At 31.7% G+C, this 22,315-nt stretch overlaps 1 protein-coding gene across 3 annotated transcripts in view; it reads right to left on the reverse strand.

Moving 5' to 3' along the window:
* LOC126748660 (toll-like receptor 2) overlaps positions 1-22,315 on the reverse strand; it is a 105,154-nt gene that overhangs the window by 36,313 nt on the left and 46,526 nt on the right. For all 3 annotated transcript variants that reach the window (XM_050458038.1, XM_050458036.1, XM_050458037.1), the window contains 2 exons: positions 20,183-20,573; positions 11,787-11,966 (listed from right to left, as the gene is read on the reverse strand). In XM_050458038.1, the coding sequence (XP_050313995.1) occupies positions 11,787-11,966; positions 20,183-20,573 (571 nt within the window). The remainder of the gene's footprint in view (positions 1-11,786; positions 11,967-20,182; positions 20,574-22,315) is intronic.

The following is a 22,315-nucleotide window of genomic DNA, read 5'->3' on the forward strand; positions in this document are numbered from 1 at the left end:
CATCCGTGTCGGTTGCATTAGACTTTAAGTTAAAAATAATTTTTGTTAGAGTGTCAGAGTCTAAGAGAGGAATGCTAAAGATCTCATTGGTAAATCGACTATTTGTGTAAAAATTTAGTGGCTCTAAGGATGTAGAATCAGGCATATTGGAGCGGCTCAAAAAGAAATCATGAATGAGGAATGTATTATTTCTGGCAGTTCAAATAGATAGTTTTTATCACGTGTTAATTTTAGCTTGCCAGCAGCTACTCAAAATTCTTCTCCTCTTTGTTGCGCTACTTGGTTAAAATGTTATTTTTTCTCAGATAATTGCCTGCCTTGTGTAGTTCCTAAGTTATCTGTAATACTGTAAGTGAGCTGCTGATTTTGATTTTTGGTATCTTTTGAGGACCTTGTCTTTTAGTCTAATCATAGTTTTTATATGTGAGTAATTTAAGATCTTGTTATTACATATATTTATTTTATTGTCAATTCGAAGAGTGTTGTACAAGTCGTCCCATTGGATCAAAAATCCATTCGCAATAAAATCAGTAATAATTATATTATTATAGTCCCTAAATAATACCATTTTCTTGGGGCTATTTATTTTAGGCTTTGGGAACAGATTGTGATACAGACTTTTAAAGATTCAAATACTGCTTCGGATTTAACAGTAAGCAAATAACAAGCTCTGGGTGGTAATAATCATAACGAGAGGGGTAGAGGTATTTGCATTTAAGTTAGTCCTTGTAGTCTCCAAGATTCATCGAAAGAGGCTAAAAATGTCCATTAATAATTTGAGTCGGTTGACATGCGGACACTGCCATGAAAAATCAATGTCCAGATCATCAAGTATTATATTATCAAAATGGGTAACTACCCTTGTTAAAATGTCCTCGAGATCGAGATTTACACTTGATAACGTTTTACACACTCAAGTGTTTACACTTGATAACGGTTGGAGATACTTACCAACCGAAACGTCGTGTTACATTAAATAAATAAGACAATGCAAGTTCTACAAGATGTTTTCCATGTAATGCACCCTTAAAGTAACCCCGGGTTTCGGGTTTTCATCAAACTGGGGGCTATTATCCGCTTGATACTGGTGGTAAAGGAGGTAAAGGTTGTTTCAGTCCGATGATATGTTTAGTTGGTCTAGTCTAGCATGAAGTTCGTCAATAACTTTAGACATAAGAAATCATTAGGTGAGAAGCAAAAACATTAAGATTACGCAAAAGTTAACTATAGTATTCTAGATTAGATTACTAGAACTATAATATTCTAAATAACATATACCAATCGGCAATCGTAAAGAAAAACAAAACAGTTTTTTAAATGATGCATACTGAAATGCAAAATACGAATCAATAGAGAGTTAAAAAAAAAGTATAAAATGGTAAAAATAAAATGCAAATAGAGGATAAACTTAAAGAAAATAAGCAATAATAATAATATTACAGCAATAATAAATAATACGAAGTTGAGAAGCTTAAAAGACTTATTCTATGTTATCGCTAGAAGCCAACGTGTGCGCTCCCAAGCTGCTTAGTTTATGGTATCGAGGGACACGTTCGAATCCCAATACATTATGTCGAAGTGTGACTGTCTCCCAGAGTGCCTGTTATTTCTACAAGAGCTCTTTCCTTAAGAGGAGTTGCAAGAGGGGAACGTGCTAATAAAAATTTTCACCATTCTTGGAGTCCTTTCGAAAAGGACAATGTAACGATATTGGCAACACGAATATATCAGCTGTTCTCTTTAATTCCGGAATCGTCTCGGTGATGCAACCGAGCATATCGCATGACATCTCTGAAGTCAGGTGGAAGGTTAGAGAATCTTCCAGAACCATGATCTGGCGAGTATACAAACAGCCCTCGCTGCCAGAAGGTCAATTCAAATTAGAGCCATGGCGAGATATTAAAATAGACATTAATAGTAGAAAATAAATAGGTTCTAGTAAATAAATGTTTCTTATAGTCTTAAGTGATCGTGTTTGGTTTGTATGTATAAAATCAGTTGACCATTTTTTTGTGCATTGAGTAATTTGATTCAGACCTACCAATTAAGAAAAAGCATCTCGATTAAGAAAAATTGATATTGATCGTCGCTTAATCCGTAGCAGCTTTTCAGTTCTGTAGTTCCCTCTAAATCAATGGGTAACTGAAAGTATCTCAGGTCATCGTCCATCAGGTCATCGTCCACTAAATTTATTTAAAAACCATCAAGCCAACATGTTTCGGACATTGAACATGTTAATCATCAGGGATACTATATAAGGAACCAGGGGAATTTATAAGATATAGATTAAAATTAAATTTTAAGGTGTTACATTATGAAAGGTATTGAAATACTTATACTATTAAGAGGTTTTGTCAAACTTATATGTCTAGTGCCTCAGACAAAGTAAAATGGTTAAAACAAATAAAAATTAACAAAAATGACAACCGCAATAATGATAATATTCTAAATTAACTAAGAAATAAAACGACGTTGAACGCATAAAACTCACATTAAAATACATGTGAATAAGTCAAAGTTGGGCTTACTAAAACTTAAACCTACGTAATTAAAACAATCGGTCCTTTAATGGTTTATTTTTGTTTTGTAAACAGGAACCGAGAACAAAAGAAACTTTTAAATTTTCAAAACGATGGGGTGCGCTTTAGTTAAAGTACCTGTGATTTTCAAAATTAGACTAGACGTATAAGTTTGACAGATTGCCTTAATAGTGTAAGTAATTTTAATACTTTTTGTAAGTTAACACCTTAAAAATGAGTTCTAATCTATATCTTATAAGTTCCCCTGGTTCTTTTATAGTATCCCTGATGATGGACATGTTCTTTATTCGAAATATGTTGAACTGCTTTTTAAATAAATAATTTTAGTGGAGTTTAGTTTTTAAATAAATTTAGTGGAGGTTGACCAGAATACTTTCAGTTACCCATTGAATTATTAACTCGACTGCAAGATTGGACTACTTCTTCAACTTGCCTCTGAATGTCTTTTACGTTTTAAAACTAGATCTAGGACTTATACAATAATAATTATTTTAGCCAAATCGATAATAAAACTTGTTAAAAAACTAAAGGGTCCATTAAAATAGTAAAGGATAGAAAAATAAAAAATATGAATTTTCCTATAGGGCTTCTGATAATCAAAATATACCAGTAAACAATTTAGAAAAAAATATTATCCTGGGAAAAAAGTTCATAAATCTTTTTTTTGAGGAATAGTCTTAACCGTGATTAAAAAAAGTCGCACTGAACAATACTGAATAACAAGACTAGAGATACTACTAATTTCAACTATAGACTAATGAAGTACTATAATGCAACGTTGATATTCAAATATTCAAAAAACAAAGAAATATGATAATTAGGAAAAACAATAAAAAAAATATGTTAAATCCATGATTAGTAAAAAAAAGGAGTGAGCTGGTCTTAAGATCAATATTCATAAGGTCCTTATTTATTAAATTGCTAGTTGTTCCGTCAAAACTGAGGTTGTGCTACTGCACCTTTCTAGTAATCATTGTTACTGAGTATGAAAATTCGAGAGTACAGGTTTACTTCCAAGCAATTTCCCGAAGAAATAAAAGGAAAGAAATAAAAGATAAAAAAGAAAGATAGCATAGAAAAAGAAAACCCTAAAACAATGTTTGATGTTGAAGTTAACTGTTAATTAAATATACAGAAACAACGTTTCAAGTTTTCATAACACTTACCTACCGCACTAGATTATATTATTAATCAATCAAAATCTTGGGCATCCTGCACCAAATTTCCAAAAGAGGAAACAACATTAAGGACTATAAATTGTAGACCATAATGTCTAACCTAATACTTGGTAAACTTCGAAAATCGATAAAATTGGTCTTTTACGTGCGTTCCTTCCTATAGCAAGGGATCAAGTTCACCATACATAATAAATAACGACGATTCCCACCCGTTGCCTGCCCTGTCAATGTCTGCAGACCAATCAAAAAAAACATGGATAATAAAACGAGGAGAGCGATGTGATACAACAGGTAACAGGTAAAGGATAATTGACGCTGTGAATTTAAAAGAAGTGTAATTAATTATTTATATAAAAAAATATGAAATACATAAACTTTTATTGAACCTGTTTATGCCTTTAATTTTGTGGCTCTCCCATAAATAGTGGAAAAATTTGTTATTAAGCTTTTTTACCAGTTTTTAGACATTTATCAAGATTTAGATTTTCTTCCAGGAAAAATGATCATTTTGATTTTAGAATTTTGTTTTAAAATCAAACAAATGCAAAGAGATTAGTTTTCATTCATTTTGTAGTCAAATTACTAATATATTTTTTGAAGCTCCTTTTGAGTAGTATTAAGGGGTAAAAGCACAGAGCTAGGAAAAAACATTGGTTTCACACTTGCTTTTCTAGGTCTGTGGGTAAAAGAATTTTCGAATTTTTTTATCGGACTCTCATAATCGTTTATGTATAATGGTTCTTTGCTAATTCTGTGATAGCTAGAATCGATTAATATTAATGCACGAATACCTTGCTATATTCCCCGTAACTTTTATTGTGTTTTTTGCCATTATTCCTTCAAAATATTGTTGCTGATTTATGACATATTTGAATTTTACGTAATTGTTGCTTTGAAATTTGATTATTATTTTTGACAGAAGTGTTTTTAGTTTTTTTGGTATTCGCCGAAAAAGATAATTACATTGTTTTTTTTTTCAGATTTGATAAGAAGTTCTATTAAAATTGGAAAAACTGTATAATATATTTGCAAATCTCAAGGAAATAGAGTCTACTCAAATTTAAATGAAGATTGCATTGATTTTGGACTTGCAAATATGACCGTATGATTTGATAAAATGAATTTTTAAAATAATATAGACAAAGTTTTACCTCTTCTTAAAATATCTACCCATTTAGAACATAATTTAGTGAAAATAATTCAGAAAATCTCCTTTCTTCGCCTGTTCGGGTGCTTCCAGAAACATCGTTAGCCGCAAATCTGGATTCCTTATTAACTAAGAATGGTCCTAACTTTAATCATTATTTAAACGGTGGTTTGGTATCAACAAGTCATTCCAAATACATTGCTAAAAGTAGACGCTCAACGATTCTTAAATTGAGAAAAAGTTATCGATTAAATTATAATGACCCAAACGGTGACCATAATCCAGAGCATAAAGATTTTTCTTTAGGTTCAGTTATCACTTATATCTGTCAGCGTGAACTTTCTTTAAATGGTTCATCTAATGAAAAAGCCCTATTTCTCACCAAATAATATCTAACATTCCAGAACCCAGAAGGTGAAGAAAATTTCGTTGTTGCTAAGCAAGGTAAAAATAGAAGCCACAACCAGGATAATTGGATAAGCGTAAAGACTGAGAAATAGGGGGTACAGCTATACGTCAAAATCAGGAAAAACAATCAGTAAAAAAAATGTCTGCTCTATAAAGGCAACTGTGCTTTATCATGTTCTAAAAAAATCGATGTAACATTTAGAGCTGACTTATAAAGACAGCGCGAGTTTTTGGCTTTTCACGTTAAAAAATTGCATTATAAATATAGGCTCATATCAGCTACGCAACCCAGACAACCCAATTGTACCTTTACGGGTAATACCTGCTTTTGTCTGAGTTGTAATAAAAACATTTTGTAGTTTTTAAATTTACCTAATAACGTTTTAAAATGTTTACTAATATTTTGATATACAGGTAAACATAATTTTCATAGTTCTTCTTAATGTTCTCGAAAGATGTCATTGCTTTTTTTTAGCGTGTTTCCAAAGCATGTGTATTTTAAGGAATTTTTCGTGATTTTAGTACTTTTGTGTTTTACTTTAAAAAAAAATTACTGATCAGGACTTCTTTTATCAAAGTCTTCCCAACGGCTGTTATTAAAATTAAAAAAAGTACAATATACAATGTTTTTATTTCAAAACGATCCACCCTTAATAACTTTCTTTCTCTAAAAAAAAAAAAAAAAAAAAACACGTCAAATTAGATATACAGGGAGACGTTTAATTATGCATTTACTGAAGTTCTGTCAATCACCCGTCACCTCCAGCTAACCTCACTTTAATATGTCAAATGGGAACCCCCATCGTGTGATACATCATAGTAAGCAGCAGAGAAAAACAAACCACCGAGAAGCGACAAAACCCGCATTTACCGTTGATTTTCTGGGGTCCAATTTTGGTGCCCTTGAGCGGGCTTAAATGACTGGCGCTACATATTAAGTAACGGAGAAAAATCGTTTTGGCAATTTAATAGTTCCGTACATTGAGAGAAATACGACAATTAATAGATTAAAAATTTTATTGGGAATTTGAAATCAAAACTATTACATTATTTTATTGTTGGTATAGTTAAGTTATAGGTATACCTAAACTATACCGGGTGACACAGGAAAAATACGCAACAACTTTTTTATTTTTCGTCTTAGTTCTGTCATAAGGAGAATTTTTTTCGGCAATACTTTGCTCGGCCAACGTTGCTTGTTTCATAATTGCAGGCTGTATTAAAATATCTAAAAAGAAGAAATATAATAGATACAGAATTAATTTTTATATGCAAAATAGGGTTTCAAGCATAAAATTAATATTAGTTAGAAATTATAGTTAACCCATCAAAAGCTAACCTGATAGAATTTTTATGTCCTTTTCGTCGAAAACAAGTCTGTTCTATAGCAAGCTGCCATCCATAACTTGGCACTGAAAGTCATAAAATTACACGTTTAATTCAAAAGCTAAATTTATGTATTTTTTTTTTAATTACTGCATAGATAAATACCTCTAATTACTATAATTACGAATTTAATAAATAATGAATTACTGTAATTACGAAAAACAAAAAAAGAAACAACTTATTTTGAGTGGAAACAATTAAAAGAAAAGTTGAACTTACCGATCTTCTTCCTGCGGAAAAGCAAAGAAAGAAGCACCACACCCTGTCTTTGAATGACATCCACGAAAAGCACAGGTATAAGGCATATTATAAAAGTTTTTAATAAAATAAAGAGCACAATGACAACACACACAAAAGATAAACACAGAGAAAAATTCAGGCAACACTTGACTAGACTGAACTAGGCGTCGAATATTACCGGCACAGAACACAAATATAGGTTTACCGGACTAACCGACGTCTGGCAGGGGACCGGCAATAAGACAGGTATACCAAATAAGCTCGCACATGCGCAAGAAAAATCGGTCCCAGCTTTGTCCCTTCTCGGTGGTTTGTTTTTCTCTAGTAAGCAGCGTAAAATTCTCTATTCAACGGTACCAAAAAAATGAAATCGGTAAATGTGTAAGCAAATAGTTAGCGAAAATGTCTAGAAATATTGAATATTTTATTTACGCCAACAGTATTTTAAAGGGCATTCATTATGCTATCAATGTTTGTAAAAAAAATAGAATTGATTGACCAAGAAGCAATTAAAGTGTAAATCGGTAGGGTAGAAAAACAAATTTAATTAGCTTAACAAATTTATTTTATTAAGCGTTCAAAATGCGCGCTGTTATTAACAAGACAATAAAAAAGCCTATTTTCAAACTCCTTACGAACATTGGCAAGGGACTGCCCGCTAATTTCTCTGCATTCTTGTAATATTCTATTTTTTAAATTCTCAATACTCTCAGGTGGGGTTTTATAAGCTTTTTAGGTAGCCGAAAAGAAAAAAGTCTAGTGGGGTTAGGTCCGGAGACCGCACAGGCCATTCGATTGCACCATGTCTGCCAATCCACTTTTCTCGAAAATTTTCATCATTAGAGTTCGCGATTTATCGATAGCTTACCATTCAGTCTAACTGTGACATTCAAATTTTTCACATCAAATACAGCACCCTTTGAGCTTTTTTTCTTATTATTAGTGCACCTGTTTTCCAGCGTTTAAAGTGTGGTTATCGTTTTGTTTACTTCACAAACATAATACAGGAGTGGTTGGGGTCACATTTTCAGCTTCACTGTATTATCGGTATCGCAAAATCTCGATGTCTTGCTCCAGGTGCAACAGTGCTCTCTCTTAGAAGGAAATAAAATATAAAATCATTTGTGATTTTTGCAATGCTAAACATTGCCTTGCTTGTTCTTAATTCTCCATTTCAGAAGCCCATGTTACGCAGCTGCTATCAAGAGTAATATTGTATGCGTGTACCACAGCAGAAGGCCTCATCTTCGATAACTGATATATACAAGCACGTCCATGCGTCTTTGGAGCAGTTGGGAGAAAGACTGTCTACGAAAATATCTCAGAAAATTGAGACTTTTAGCACATCTATTAATGCCAAGCTAGTTGAATTGGAGAGTCAATATTGCGAATTTGTGCCAGAAGATGGAAGAAATCTCAAAGTCTATCACTAGTATTAAGTCCTCATTAAATGAGGTCAAAAGATCGGTTCCTGAGAATTCAAAGTCTGATGGCGACAGTCGCGAAGGTTCTCTGGATCGCGATCTGGTAAACAAGATCAAATCACTTGAAGCCTCAAACGCTGACTTAACGAAGCAACTACAAGTTGTTCATGAGGAACAAAATAAAGTTAAGGCAATCCAAGATGGGAAATCGTATGAACAACATGATATTTCGGATCGACTTAGCAGGCTTGAGAAACTGCTGCATCACAAGTGCAGTACCTCTAAAGTCATTAGTGGAAGCTCATTTGGGCATAGTCTTTTGGGAAGGCTAGGAAGAATAAGCTTAAGTCATTTGGGAATGCTGCAAATTTTCTGCACGGCCCAACAGAACGTCCAGGACTATAGATGATGATCTTGCTGTTTTCTACCAAAATGTTAGGGGCCTGATAACTAAACTGAAAAAATTCCTGTGTACTGCTCAATCCGAAGATTACAGTATTTTAGCTTTAACTGAAACTTGGTTGGATCCTGACATTTGTGATTTTGAATTTCTTGACCCCTGCTATGCTGTGTACAGAACTGACTGAAGCACCAACAATAGCTCCAAGAATCACTGCGGCGGTGTACTCATCGCAGTCAAAAGTCATATAAAGTCGCATAGGCTAAGCATTTCCAACCCCTCTTTTGAAGAATGATGTATATGATGTGAATGATTCTCAGGAATGATGTATAGGCTGTGGATACATTCCTCCTTTAATGGAATTGTCTACTTACAAACTGCACTGCGATACCATTGTCGAAGCTTGTGACCTTTAAAATAAAGTGCTAGTAAATGGGGACTATAATGTGCCTAATATCTTATGAATTTATAGTGATGATCAGCATGGTCTCCATCTTAGTATTGTATTGCATGAAAGAGAGACCCTGCTATGTGATACGGTAGCCTTTGAAGGTTTGACTTAATTCAATGACTGGATCTTTGCTTTTTAAATATTGAAATATCTTTTACAGTTAAAAGCAGTGGTCTTGTTAAACATGATCCTTATCATCCACCACTTTAATTTGTTTGTTGATTTGAAAGTCACCTTGTCTTCAACCTAAACTTTTGGATGCACCTGTAACTTTGTATTATGATTTTAAACATGCAGATTTCGATCTTGTCAACAATTATTTATTAGATTACAACTGCCAAACCATCATGTCAGATTCTGATTTGGATCTCACTGTTGCTAACTTTTATTCGGTACTGTATGACTGTTTTAATAAGGTTGTACATATAATATGTTTTTTTCCTTCTAAACATTATGCCCAGTGGTTCTCAAAACAACTAAAAAATATTATAACTCAGAAGAAAATCACGCATAAATTATATAAGCTGAGTGGTTCTGCTACTTATGTAAACTTTCGTGCCTTGAGGTTGGAAGCTAAAAATCTGACCAAGGAATGTTACATTAGCTATCTTACAAGAGCAGAAAATTATATTGTCAATGACAGTGAATATTTCTGGAAGTTTATTAATTCTCAGTCTAATAATGGTAATACTAGCCTTCCAAGTGAAATGTTTCTTGGTGACTCTAAAGGTGCCTGCCGTTTCTATTGCTGAATTATTTGCTTTACACTTCTCATCTATTTACAACACTAGTATGTTAAACACTGCAGTGGGAACTGGAAATGTTTTAAATAATCATGGTTCTGAAAGATTTAATTTAGTGTCTGATGTATTAATAAGCCCTAGCGATGTTGAATGCTCTCTTTCTAGACTAGAATATATTTTTAATCAATCTTTATTACTTGGCGAGTTTCTCAATAATTGAAAATTATCAAATGTTTGTCCAATCCTTAAATCTGGTCACAAGAATGACGTTTTAAATTATCGCCCCATCAGCATCTTATCATCTATCCTCAAACTTTTCGAGCACTGTGTGAAGAATTTTTTATCTAAAGTTTTTTAAGAGATAATTGTTGATCAGCAGCATGGCTTTATTAAGGCGTTCAGTCAAAACAAAGCTTTTTTTGTGTACCAACTATATTTTTAAATCTTTTTGAAAAGCTGCGAAACTCGTGCCATTTACACAGACTTCAGTAAGGCATATTATAAAGTCAATCATACCGTCTTAGTTGATAAACTTGCTAAACTTGCTATTTACGGCTCTTTATTACAATGGATTAAATCATTTTTAACCAACCGTGAGTAGCAAGTAAAAATACGAAGCTATCTTTACCATTTCAGGCATCTTCTGAAGTTCCTCAAGGTTTCCATCTCGGACCCCTGCTTTTCAGTCTTTTTATTAATGATCTTGGATCTCTCTTGGAATCCCATTTCCTGCTTTTTGCCGACGACCTAAAAGTCTATAGGCAAATCTTCACTCCAAATGATATTATTACTTTGCAAAATGATATAAACACAATATATTCCTGGCGCCAACAAAATGACATGTTTTTATCTAGATTCAAAGCTTAGTTTTTCTTACCATTTTGACATTATGATCTGTAAGGCAAATAAACTCTTAGGCTTTTTGAGGAGATCATGCAAGGATCTTACAAATATTTCAGCACTGAAAACGTTGTATCTATCTTTAGGCCGATCTTGAATTCGTAAATATTATCCGGTCCCCTTGTTATAAAAACAACATATGTCGAATTGAAAACATCCAATCCAGATTTATAAAGTTTGTAAGATACAGACTATTTAAATTTGGGGTAGTTTTTAGTACGGAGCAAACTATGTCTTATTTGTCTATTACTGCATTGTTACTAAGAAGAGAATTTTATAATGTCTGTTTATGCAACTAGAGGTGACATGACCTGCTGAATATTTCTTTTTGTCGAACATCATATCTGTTAAACAATCCAATAAATAGGATTTCTGCAACCGTTAACAGGTATGCAGATAGTCTTGATTTCTTTTGCAGAAATGTTAAAAAAATTTCGAAATGTGCACATGATGTTATCTTATAGTTTAGTTTTCTATTTCTAGATACTTAAAAGTTAATATTATATGTTATGTATACCTATTGTGTATTATCTTAGAATGTTTATGTAAACGTTGATAGTAATAAATAAATAAATATCGTTAATAATATCATATCGTTAATCATACCAGTTCCTTATTTCTTCTGTTTTTTATTTTATATTATTACTTTAAACGCACATGATTTATATTATAAAAGAGCATTCATGCCTGTCATTTTTTTTCCTGTCATTCATTTTAGTTGATAACAATCATAATTTTGTTTGATAAACATATATATTTGTACTAAAGTACATATCATATTTTTGATTTGAATCTTTTGTAAAGTCGGTATGTGTCCTACCTACATTAGCATGCGGCCAACTTTGCACTATTATAGGCATATTTTGAAAAAGCGATTGATAATGATGCTTAGACTAAAGAATTTCGATACAAAAGCATTGAGCTTAGTACTTACACAGTATATTTAGACATTATATAATATCGAATTACCTTTTGTTTTTATAGGGCATTTAAAAGCAGTAAATTTTACGTTCCTCGCAGCTAACCATTTATTAATATTCCAGCAGTCGCAGTGGTTTTCAAAATTTGCACTCATATTGACATTTACCAATATTTGTAAGTTGCAAAGGCCGGCAAACTGTCTTGTTGATATGAAGTTAAACTGGTTACCTGAAAACAAATGTAAATATCTTAAGCGTTTTCTCACCCTCTCAGCAGATTTCTCAAATTATTCTCAAGGTGGCAGGTCAAACTTATAGAGCTGAATAAAAGCTTATTAAGCTTATTTAACTGTGATGACAAAAATGCTATGAAGCCCAGTCTAATATTTTGCAAATAAGTCAACCTTAAACACTTTATGACCTTTTTTTAACTGAATGAATTGTCTCCCTTAAACTTTTGTTCGCCCTTCGTTTATTATTACAAAAATAAATAAAATTTGTTTAGAATAAAAAATCTGTACTTTTTTGAGTGATGGGATATGATTTTTTAGTCTGGCGGACAGTGGACCAGCCATAAGTGGAGAAACTGTTTTTTTTTTTTTTTTTCTTATTAAAGTCATTTTAAAGCTATTTTAAATATCATTTATGAACACCTATAAGCCTGACCAACTTAAAACAAATTTTCCAAAAAAAATATTTATTTTCAATCTTACAAAAAAAATTACTTTAAGGACAAAAATAGAGAAGTTTTTGGGTTTCATACTATATTTCACACTATTGTACAGAAAATTTAAAAAAATACCAATACTTTGTGGCACAACCTTTATTCCTTATAACCTCAGCACATTGTCTTGACATGGATTCAAAAAGACTATGAATAACATCTTCAGAAATTATATTCCATGCTTCTTTCAAGGCTTGAATAAATCCTCTTTATTATGGAATTTATTAGAATTTGATTGTCTAACTTTTCTAGTTGCTCCCACAAGTTCGCAATAGGATTCAGGTCCGGACTTTCAGCTAGTGACTTCAAAACCCGAATATGTTGACAGGATTCAAAATTTTTTACAATTTAGGATCGTTGTCATGTTGAAATGTACAAATTAACGGTAAATTATCATCAGCATATGGTTACATATTATTTCTTAAGATGTTTAAATAATATTAGACAGTCACCATGCCTTCTATCTTCACTAGTGGACCAATACCTTTGCCAGAAAAAAATCCCCTCTTTTTATACACACCTCAGTTAATAAGGTGTGTGTATAAAAAGTTTCTCCATTTATGTCCACATGAATAAAAGACTTTGCGTGAATTACGCACATTCTTATTTTAGGAATACATTCAGAGAAGTTCATGAACATTTAAATAATGAGTTTCCGAATAGGTAGGTAGACCGAAATAAACCCATTTCTTGGCCCCATTGCTTCTCAGATTTAACTCCCTGCGATTTTTTTCTGTAGCGCTATTTGAAAGAATTGGTGTATGCTTAGAACATTGAAAGACTGGAATTAGTACACAACAACTTTGTTTGAGTCCAACATGTGTACAGGGGCAAGAGAGATGTTTTGTTAACATACATATTTGCCGATTCTCTGTTGTCAAGTCTACACAAATTTCCAACGAAGGAAATTTTTAGCTATATATTAACAATCATTATAACGTTACTTTAACTTATTTGTGTTGTATTTTACAGGAAAATTTAAAATAAAAAGTATAAATAGAATTAACCTATTTCAAGAATAAATATAATATCCTTAAACAAAAAAAAAACAAAATCCTTAATTAACAAAAAAACACCCTTATTTCTAAAACTGCTTCTAAAAAATTTGAAGCGACAACACCGGAAGCATAAGCGCCTGACCGATACGCGTAGTGTCATCTGTCAAATGGCTCTTTCTCAAAAGGGAAAATGGTCACATTTTAGTGTTTTTTTAAATAGCTAGGCGAAAACTTGTGTCTGTTGTGCCGCATCATGGAAAAAAAGGCGATTCAAGATGATCTTTTCACAAGTAAGTACTGATACACTTTCATAATATCACATCATGGGGCTACCATCATCATAAACGTAGAATAGGGGAATAAACGTTTAGAAATAAACCTAATAAAAAATTAAATGTGAAAGTGTGTGTGAAATACAAAAATCTTTATATTTTTATATCTAAATATTTTTTTTTAAATATTCATCTATTAATAGGCTATAAAAAATATAAGACTAGAGTTTTGTCCATGGTTTTATTAACAGGATTTTATGTTTTTTTGTTGTTTTGGCAGAAAAAAAGGATATTACCTGTAGTTATGTTTTTTTAATATAGTCATTAGGTAGATAGATGAAATTACTCGTTTTTTATTGCCTTTAAAGATTTTTTAAATTTATTTAGATATTGATATCTATGTATAAAGTTAATGTTGCCTTTCCCTTTACATCACTTATTTTAGTTAAAAATGTGTGTCTTAAAACATGATTTATTAAAAAATCTATAATATTAATAAAATATTTAATTTTAATAAAAATGCTTTTTGTTAGTTAGGTACCTTCCTCGTCCGTTAAAAAAACACATAAATAGCTCATAAATGGTAATATTACTTATACACAAACTCTATAGTAATTAATAAATATTTATCATGTAAATATTTGTTGACGACGTCACTGGTAGAGAGTGCTTGTATCGGCGGCATCAACAATGCGATCGAGCGGCGTTGCGATGCCATTACCATTTTCTCTAATATACTTTATTTACATTTATTTACCGTAGTATATTGACTTCGATATACAGATCGTGTTTTCGTTCGTTACTTATAGGAAACCGCATAGAGGCGAAATTTTGCAACGTCGCGCGTTATTATGGCACAACGAAATGCTGAACTGGATTTTAATGGATATCTGTGCAGCTTCTTAGCAGAAACAAACATTTTTTTTTTATTTTTCTCAATAACTAAGAACTAAAGAACTAAACTGAACAACTAAACGTAGGAAACACGAAACGCGTATCTTTAGTGGGGCAACTGCATGTCGTCTGAATGTGTCCAGGCGAAATCGTATCGCCTTCGCGTCGCCGTCGCGTATCTTTGGTGGGAGGACGGCCTAAGTGGAGATACCGCGGGACCTAATATTTTACATTTTACAAGATAATATATTTTTTTTATTATTACGTATTTTTAGGTATATGATAAATGTTTTAAATATTTATTATTATTTATTTTATTGGAAAAATATACATAAACGGTGTTTCAAATTCGTCTACCCTCAAAATACGAAAATGGATAATTTACTTCAAAGTTGCACATTATTTACTCATAAAAGATATGCCATATAAAAATATATATATATATATATATATTTTTATATTTTTATATATATATATATATATATATATATATATATATTTTTATATGGCATATCTTTTATGAGTAAATAATGTGCAACTTTGAAGTAAATTATCCATTTTCGTATTTTGAGGGTAGACGAATAGAATATATATATATATTTTATGTGGTTTTGAAGATTATTGAAAAAAAAAACAAATTTTCAAAAACTTATTCTTGACACTTTTGTGGGTTAATTTGTTGCTATGGGAAAGTTTTTGCATTGCTGTATTACTTTTTCGTAAAAATGTTAATGCCGAAAACAAAATTAGGTAGGTACCTACGCCAAATTTTTGTTGCTTATTTAAAAAATCGAAAATTTGAATGATTCCGAAGATAATCAAAAAAAACCAAAAAAAATATTAAAAATCCATTTTAATTTTTTCTGAGCGTAAACAGTAGCACTTTATAATTGCTTTTGCACCCAGGAATGCAGCAAGAGGTAGGCATTATTCTAAATAAAATTAAGATTGTAAAATGTAAGTTAAAAATAAAATTGTTAATTTACCCACCTAATTTAAATACCGAATTTTTATTCTTTTTAAAACTCAAAGCGAGTATCAAAATAGTTTGGTAGTTTAAAATTTTAAATGCGTAATCTTACTATAAACTACAATAATAACTGCAGTACAATATTATTTCGAATCAACGCAAAATATGGGGCACATATTTTGCGCGGAATTTTTGCCATCGCGACGCGGTCGTCGCCTCGCATGATTTCGGCTTCTGTTGTGAGGTATCGATGGAAGCGGGGATAAGTGTCCAGGCTAGAATTATCGATCAGCTACGGGCCGGCCCGAGGACGGGATTAGTAAGCATTTGACTTTCGCGGGAGCTGCGTCGTTTGGCGACAAAATGTCCCAAAATATTACGCGAAAATCCAGGCATTTTTTAAATATTTATTCTATTCCATGTAAAACCCGCATAGAATTGTAATCTTAAAATGTTTAATATGCTGTGTTTTGCATAATGAAAATTAAAGCGTTATTCTAATAAAAAATATAATATCAACTCTGATAAAAATATAATAAAAAATCAGAAATAAAACTCTAATAAACAAACTTAATAACATATCATTTTTTAAATAAAAGGCTCAAATAAACCGCCTTCTTTCGCTAAACAAAAACTTAACCTATCGTAAAAGCTATTTCACACCTCCAAAAGAGTGTCAGGGAATGGAAATGGAATTGGCACCTTCGATTTTTATTTCGCAACTCCTCTAAATTTGTTGCCCTACTAAATTCATGCTTGTAAATGGTCTGCTTAAGGTAACCCCACAGATAAAAGTCATTTGGAGACAAATCTGGAGATCTAGGAGGCCATTTAATATCGTCAGTCCCACTAATAAGGCGGTTAGGAAAGTATTTGTTAAAAATTCTTTTACCCTAGCCGCGTTATGAGCAGGACAGCCATCTTGCTGAAAATAAACCGATCCCAGGTCTACATCAGGTAGGATTTGAATGACAGGAAGAACTTGGTTTTACAGCAACTCAAGGTACTTTTGGGCGTTTAAAGTGCCATCAATAAAAAATGGCCCTAACATTGTCGTCCAAAATACCTGCCCGAACATTCAATTTCTGAGTATACTCGGTACGAAACTGAAAACTTCTGTGCTCGTTTTGCTGAGACCAATAACGAACAATGGAAGGATTGTGTTTGCCATGTAATGGAAAAGAAGATTCATCAGAAAACAAAATATTTTTTAAAAAATATTCGTTTTCATTTGCCTTTTCCATCATGGTTTCACAAAATTCCATTCTTCGCCACTGGCCTTCAGGAAATATTTCCTGAGTTTTTGAATACTTGAAACATTTGTACTCATATTTTTTCCAGATACGAGCAACAGTTTTATTGGGATTTTATTTACTGGGAATGAGTTCCCAGTTCCGCTCCAACACTTCTAGTGGACCGTGTCGAATCAAGTTCTAGAGTACTGCAAACCATTTCTTCCCGCCGTTCGATATCCTGGACCACTTCAACAGGTTGTTCTTGACGTTTTGTGTGGCATTTTTTACAATCTTGAAGACAAAAAGATGTCTCAAAGTTTGTAACCACATTTAAAACCGTTTTTGCACAAGGAATCGGTCTATTCTCAAATGTCACTGAAAACAAATCTCTACATTGTACTGCCGAATTGCCTCCATAAAACCATTTAATTAGTTGAACTCTTTTGGAAGGGGTATAAACAGCCATAGTGAAAAAAACACGAAAATAACGCTCAAAAATTGTTAATGCAACGTGCAGTAATACAGCAAAGTGACTGACTCCCGGTTCAAAAAATAAAAACGAAAAATTCCGCCGCCTGCAAGCCGCAACCAAGCGGTGTTGCCATTATTTTGGGTAATACGTAGCTCACGATAACACGTTCTGTAGAGTATCTTATCATATTTTATAAAAAAAATGCTTGATATTTTATTAAAGAGGAGCAGTAGTATTGTTTTGTGCCTTCGGAAACAACTGAAAATTTTTATGATATTATAAAGTGATTTTTGCCATTTCTATATACAGTGTGTCCCAGGATGAGCGAATTTATACGTAAAAATTACAACAAATTTTGTAGTTGATATTTGACCGCAGCCCTGCTTGATTATTAAATAAAATTTAGCATATTTTTATTTTTTTTAAATCAAACATGCCTTGATACTAGCATTTTATAAATTTTATGAGTAGGTAAAGTAGTACTTCTAGGCAAGATATAAAAAAGTTAATAAAAAAAAGGTGGTTAGAATGCAAAATTATGCCGGAATACCGAATTTCATAACCATAGGCCTACTTTGATTTTTACGTTTTATGTACCAATTAATTTTTTTATTCATATTTAATTATTAGAAAAAAACTAACTAATTTATTTATCTAATAGTTAAATTACTGATCTAAGAATTACAAACAATCCTTAAAAATATGTTTGTAATAAAATGTAAATAGTACGTCTAATTTAACCAGAAAATGTATTTTATTTAGTTATTTTAAATTTATTCAATGTAGCTCCATTATCGAAACATTTTTCAATATCTTTCCTAAATATTTTAAAAGAATTTCTAATTTTTTTAATGGAAATTGAATTACAAGCATCTCTAATTCTTTGTTTTAGTAATTCCCTGTAATTTGGTAATGGCTCGAAATAAAGAATTTGCTTGAGCTGGTCCCATAAATAGGATTCAGATATGGTTAAATCAGGTGACCTTGGCGGTCACCCAATTGGGCCGCGTCTTCCAATCCACTGATTCGAAAAAGTTCTATTTAACCATTCTGATACTTGAATAGTGGAGTGCGCTGGAAAGCCGTCGTGTTGAAAATAAAGATTTATTTTTTGATTAACTGAAAGGTTCTAAGTATTCTTCAACAAATCTTTCCAAAATTTGAAGATACGTTTTTGAATAAGAGATCCTTCAATAAAATATGGTCCAATAATACCTAGATGGTAAGATATGGCGCACCATACGTTGACCTTTTGAAAATATTGCCTCTTGCCATGGATTACAAAGTTTGGCTTTTCATTGGACCAAAACCGATAATTTTGAGATGAAATTGCACCATTTGTCGTGAATGAAGATTCGTCCGAGAATATTATTTTTTATTAAAATATCTGTTCTCTAAAATTGTATCGCTTAACCAAGCAGAAAATGATAAACGGCGCGCTTCATCCCTCTCTTTTAAAGTATGCAAGTACCTTGGTTTGAATGCTTTAATATTGCTGGCATGATAAATTCTTTGCAATTCAGAGTTGCTTATACTCAGCATCGCCGACCTAGCTCTCAATGACATCCGAGTGTTCTCAGCAATTGACTCCAAAGCAAGGATTGTAGCAGCATCGTTGTCATCGTATCTCTTTTTCTGCTTTTTTTTTCATCTCAGCACTATTCGTGGCCTTAAAAAGTTTAATTAGTCATCTCGCAGAAGATATTGTTACGTCGACTTGCGGATATTTTTCACGAAAAGATTCAAAACGTACTTTAACGACATACTATTTCCACTACCATATAAAATTGCACAATGAAAATTTTCTGCTCCAAATTTCAAATTTTTCTTTAAATTGTGATAATATTATTAATACCTTTTATAAACTTTACAATAAGATAATGACTTAAGTACGTTTTTTGTGCATAACTTTGACAGTGATATTTTAAAGTAGCTGCCGCATTTAATTGAAAATGTTTACATTTTAAAAAGTTCGACAAAAACTCGTAAATGCAGCAAAAAAATAACCCAATATATTAAGCGGCATGCATTCCATGAGCAAAAAATTTCTACCGATCGTAAAAAGTAAAATATTTATTTGATTTTTGTTAATTAATAAATAACTTAAACGTAAAAATCAAAGTAGGTCTATGGTTATGAAATTCAGTATTCGGGGATAATTTTGCATTCTAAACAACTTTTTCTTATAAACTTTTTTTATATCTTGCCTAGAAATACTACTTTACCTACTCATAAAATTTTAAAAATGCTCCTATCAAGGCATGCTTGATTTAAAAAAAAAACATGCTAAATTTTATTTTTTAACCAAGCAGGGCTGGATGCCAAACGGTCAAATTTCAAAATTTACTACAAAATTTTTTGTCATTTTTACGTATAAATTCGCTCATCCTGGGACACACTGTATAAGCATTTGGCATCATTGCATCAGAGATGTTGCAAGCAAACAAACCTGCCCATAGTTCCACGGCATGCTTCTTTTAGCCTTTCAATGTTCAAAGGGTGTATGAGCCAGTAAATAGTCCGGAAGAAATTTAAACTTGTTGTTTTGACAAGAAAATTAAAAATTCTTGTGATTTAATATTTCGTGGACACTAGGATTTTATTTTCGAAGCTTGTAGATAAGAGTTGTGGATTCGCCGAGCAAGATTGTGTGTTAATTGAACAAATGGAAACTTTTTTTCTAAAAACGATAACCATTTAACATAATAAAAAAAATTAAAAACAATTTTCAATAATGTTTCAATAACTTTCTTATTGTGTTAACTTTTATATACGTTATTTTTGATATATTAACTTCTTTTGACGAGCTCTATAAGGTGTTAAAATAAATGACTTAATTTTGAAAACACCCTCTATAATACCAGTTAAAAATTGTATTACCTGTTACATTAAGAAATGCTATCATCGGAAACTTGCACAAATCAGGAAAATTCGAAGATCCCTCTGCAGTAATATAGCTTATATCCAACTTAGTAAGAGTGGATTGTGAACTAAGGTTTACTTTTTCAATAGATTCTACTATATTGGAATTTATATTTTGACTTAAATATAATGCTTTTAGCGTTGGTATTTGGAAAACTTCTGAGATTGAATCTGTTGATAAGTCATTGATGGATAAATCTAAAATTTGTAGGTTTTTTAGGGGACTAAAGGTGTCCTTTTCCAGCTTTGTTAAAAGGTTATCACTTAAGTATAAATGAGTAATGTACGGGTACTGTTCTAAGTCATCTTTGCTTATTCTTCTTATCCTGTTGTATGATAAATCAATAACCTACAAAAGAAGAGAAGTTATTAAATATATATCATTGATTAAAAAATTATTATGGCAATAATAATGTTAGTTCATTAAGCGAATAATTTAGATAGAATACAGTAAATTTTTTCGTTTTTGCTAATAAATAAAATTATCATACAAGGCTTAAGGTGTTATTTCCATTTATTAGACGCAACCTATATATAATATGGGCATAACTGAAAATCTTTTGTTAAAATATGCCGTATGATGAAATAGCTAAAGTCCAGCAAGTTTTTCGTGTTACCGAAGTTTTTGAAAAGGTTTTATACAATCAGCCGATTGAATATTGGATTAATAATAAAATCATCCCAGAAAGTCATTGTAGGTCTCAAAAGTATCTAAGCAGAGGCGTTGTTTTAGCTACCGCCATTGATACATAATAACAGCCACTGAAAAATAAATTTATCAGCACTGACACTTCTGGATTTCCCGAAGGCTTTTTATACTTTCAATCTTTTTAAGATTTCGAAGAATTACATTTAAAGAGCAAAGCTAAATTATTATGTTTTTTTAGATCAGTCAGTAAAACTTATAAACTCTTATTTAAAAAAAAAGATCTCAAAGAAAATTTTTCAGCAACTCTTTTTCTGACGAAGTGTTTTTATTATCCGGAGTGCCTCAGGAGTCTATTCTTGGCCTACTACTTTTAATTATTTATACTTCTGATCTACTAAAGGCTATATAAGTATTGTACACTACATAGAGGCTTTTGCAGATAACACTCAAATTTATTTTAATTTTAAATTAAAGTAGCCTCAGAGCACAATGTTAAACTTAACCCCTTTAATCCATGATTTTTAATCTTAAAAAGGATTTCCTTAAAGTTATTTGAATTGAAAGTTGTTTGAATATTGTATTAAATGAATTTTATTAGATCTTTTTTTATTTTAGAATATTTTTTTATTAGTTTTCCTAAGATGGATAGTGCCAACAATTTAAGTTTGGTTAACAACAATTAGGTTAAATTATTTATTCCAAAGTCATTTTTAACATTACAAAATATATATAATTATCACAATATTTTAAATCTTCATTTATGCAAAATGCTTTGCCAATCCTTAGTCTTCTGTGATTTTGCTTATGGTCCATATTTAGATTTTATTGAAAGAAATCGTATTCAATAAAATATAAATTTGGGGAAGGAAGGATCATTAACTTATCTCGGATATAAGAAGGATGAACCTCGAATCCTTTCGATAGAAAAGTACATAATATATCCGATAACATGTTATCGGACTCCTTTATTATTACCTTTATTTACAAATAATACATTAAAACTTAAATTACATGATATGCTTCAATTATATGGCCACTTATGCTTAATATAAGTTTAGTTTAAGATAATAATTGTCACAGCTTATTCAACATTTATAATCATATATATAGAGGATGTGAAAGAGGAGCAGTTAGTCATCTTAGCGCAGTCATAAGTAAGCGTTGCAACATTGTAACTTAAATTGTATTCTTCAGTTGCGATTTATTAAATAAAATAGGAGCAGTCGGTAGGATCCTTTCGGAGAATCTCTGTGAACATCGTCGTCGAGTTCAGATGCGAGTAGTCGCGAGTTACGTAACGCGAATTACGTAAGTACGTTAGTGCGTGATCCCTTAGCCATAAGCGCGGATACACTGCTTAGTGCCTGGAAAGTGCAGATTATCAGTAGTTCACTCTTCTGTTTTAACAGTTTAGAATTCAAGGATCAAGAATTTAATTCCTG

The sequence above is a fragment of the Anthonomus grandis genome, chromosome 22 (assembly GCF_022605725.1).
Source record: "Anthonomus grandis grandis chromosome 22, icAntGran1.3, whole genome shotgun sequence".
NCBI lineage: Eukaryota > Metazoa > Arthropoda > Insecta > Coleoptera > Curculionidae > Anthonomus > Anthonomus grandis.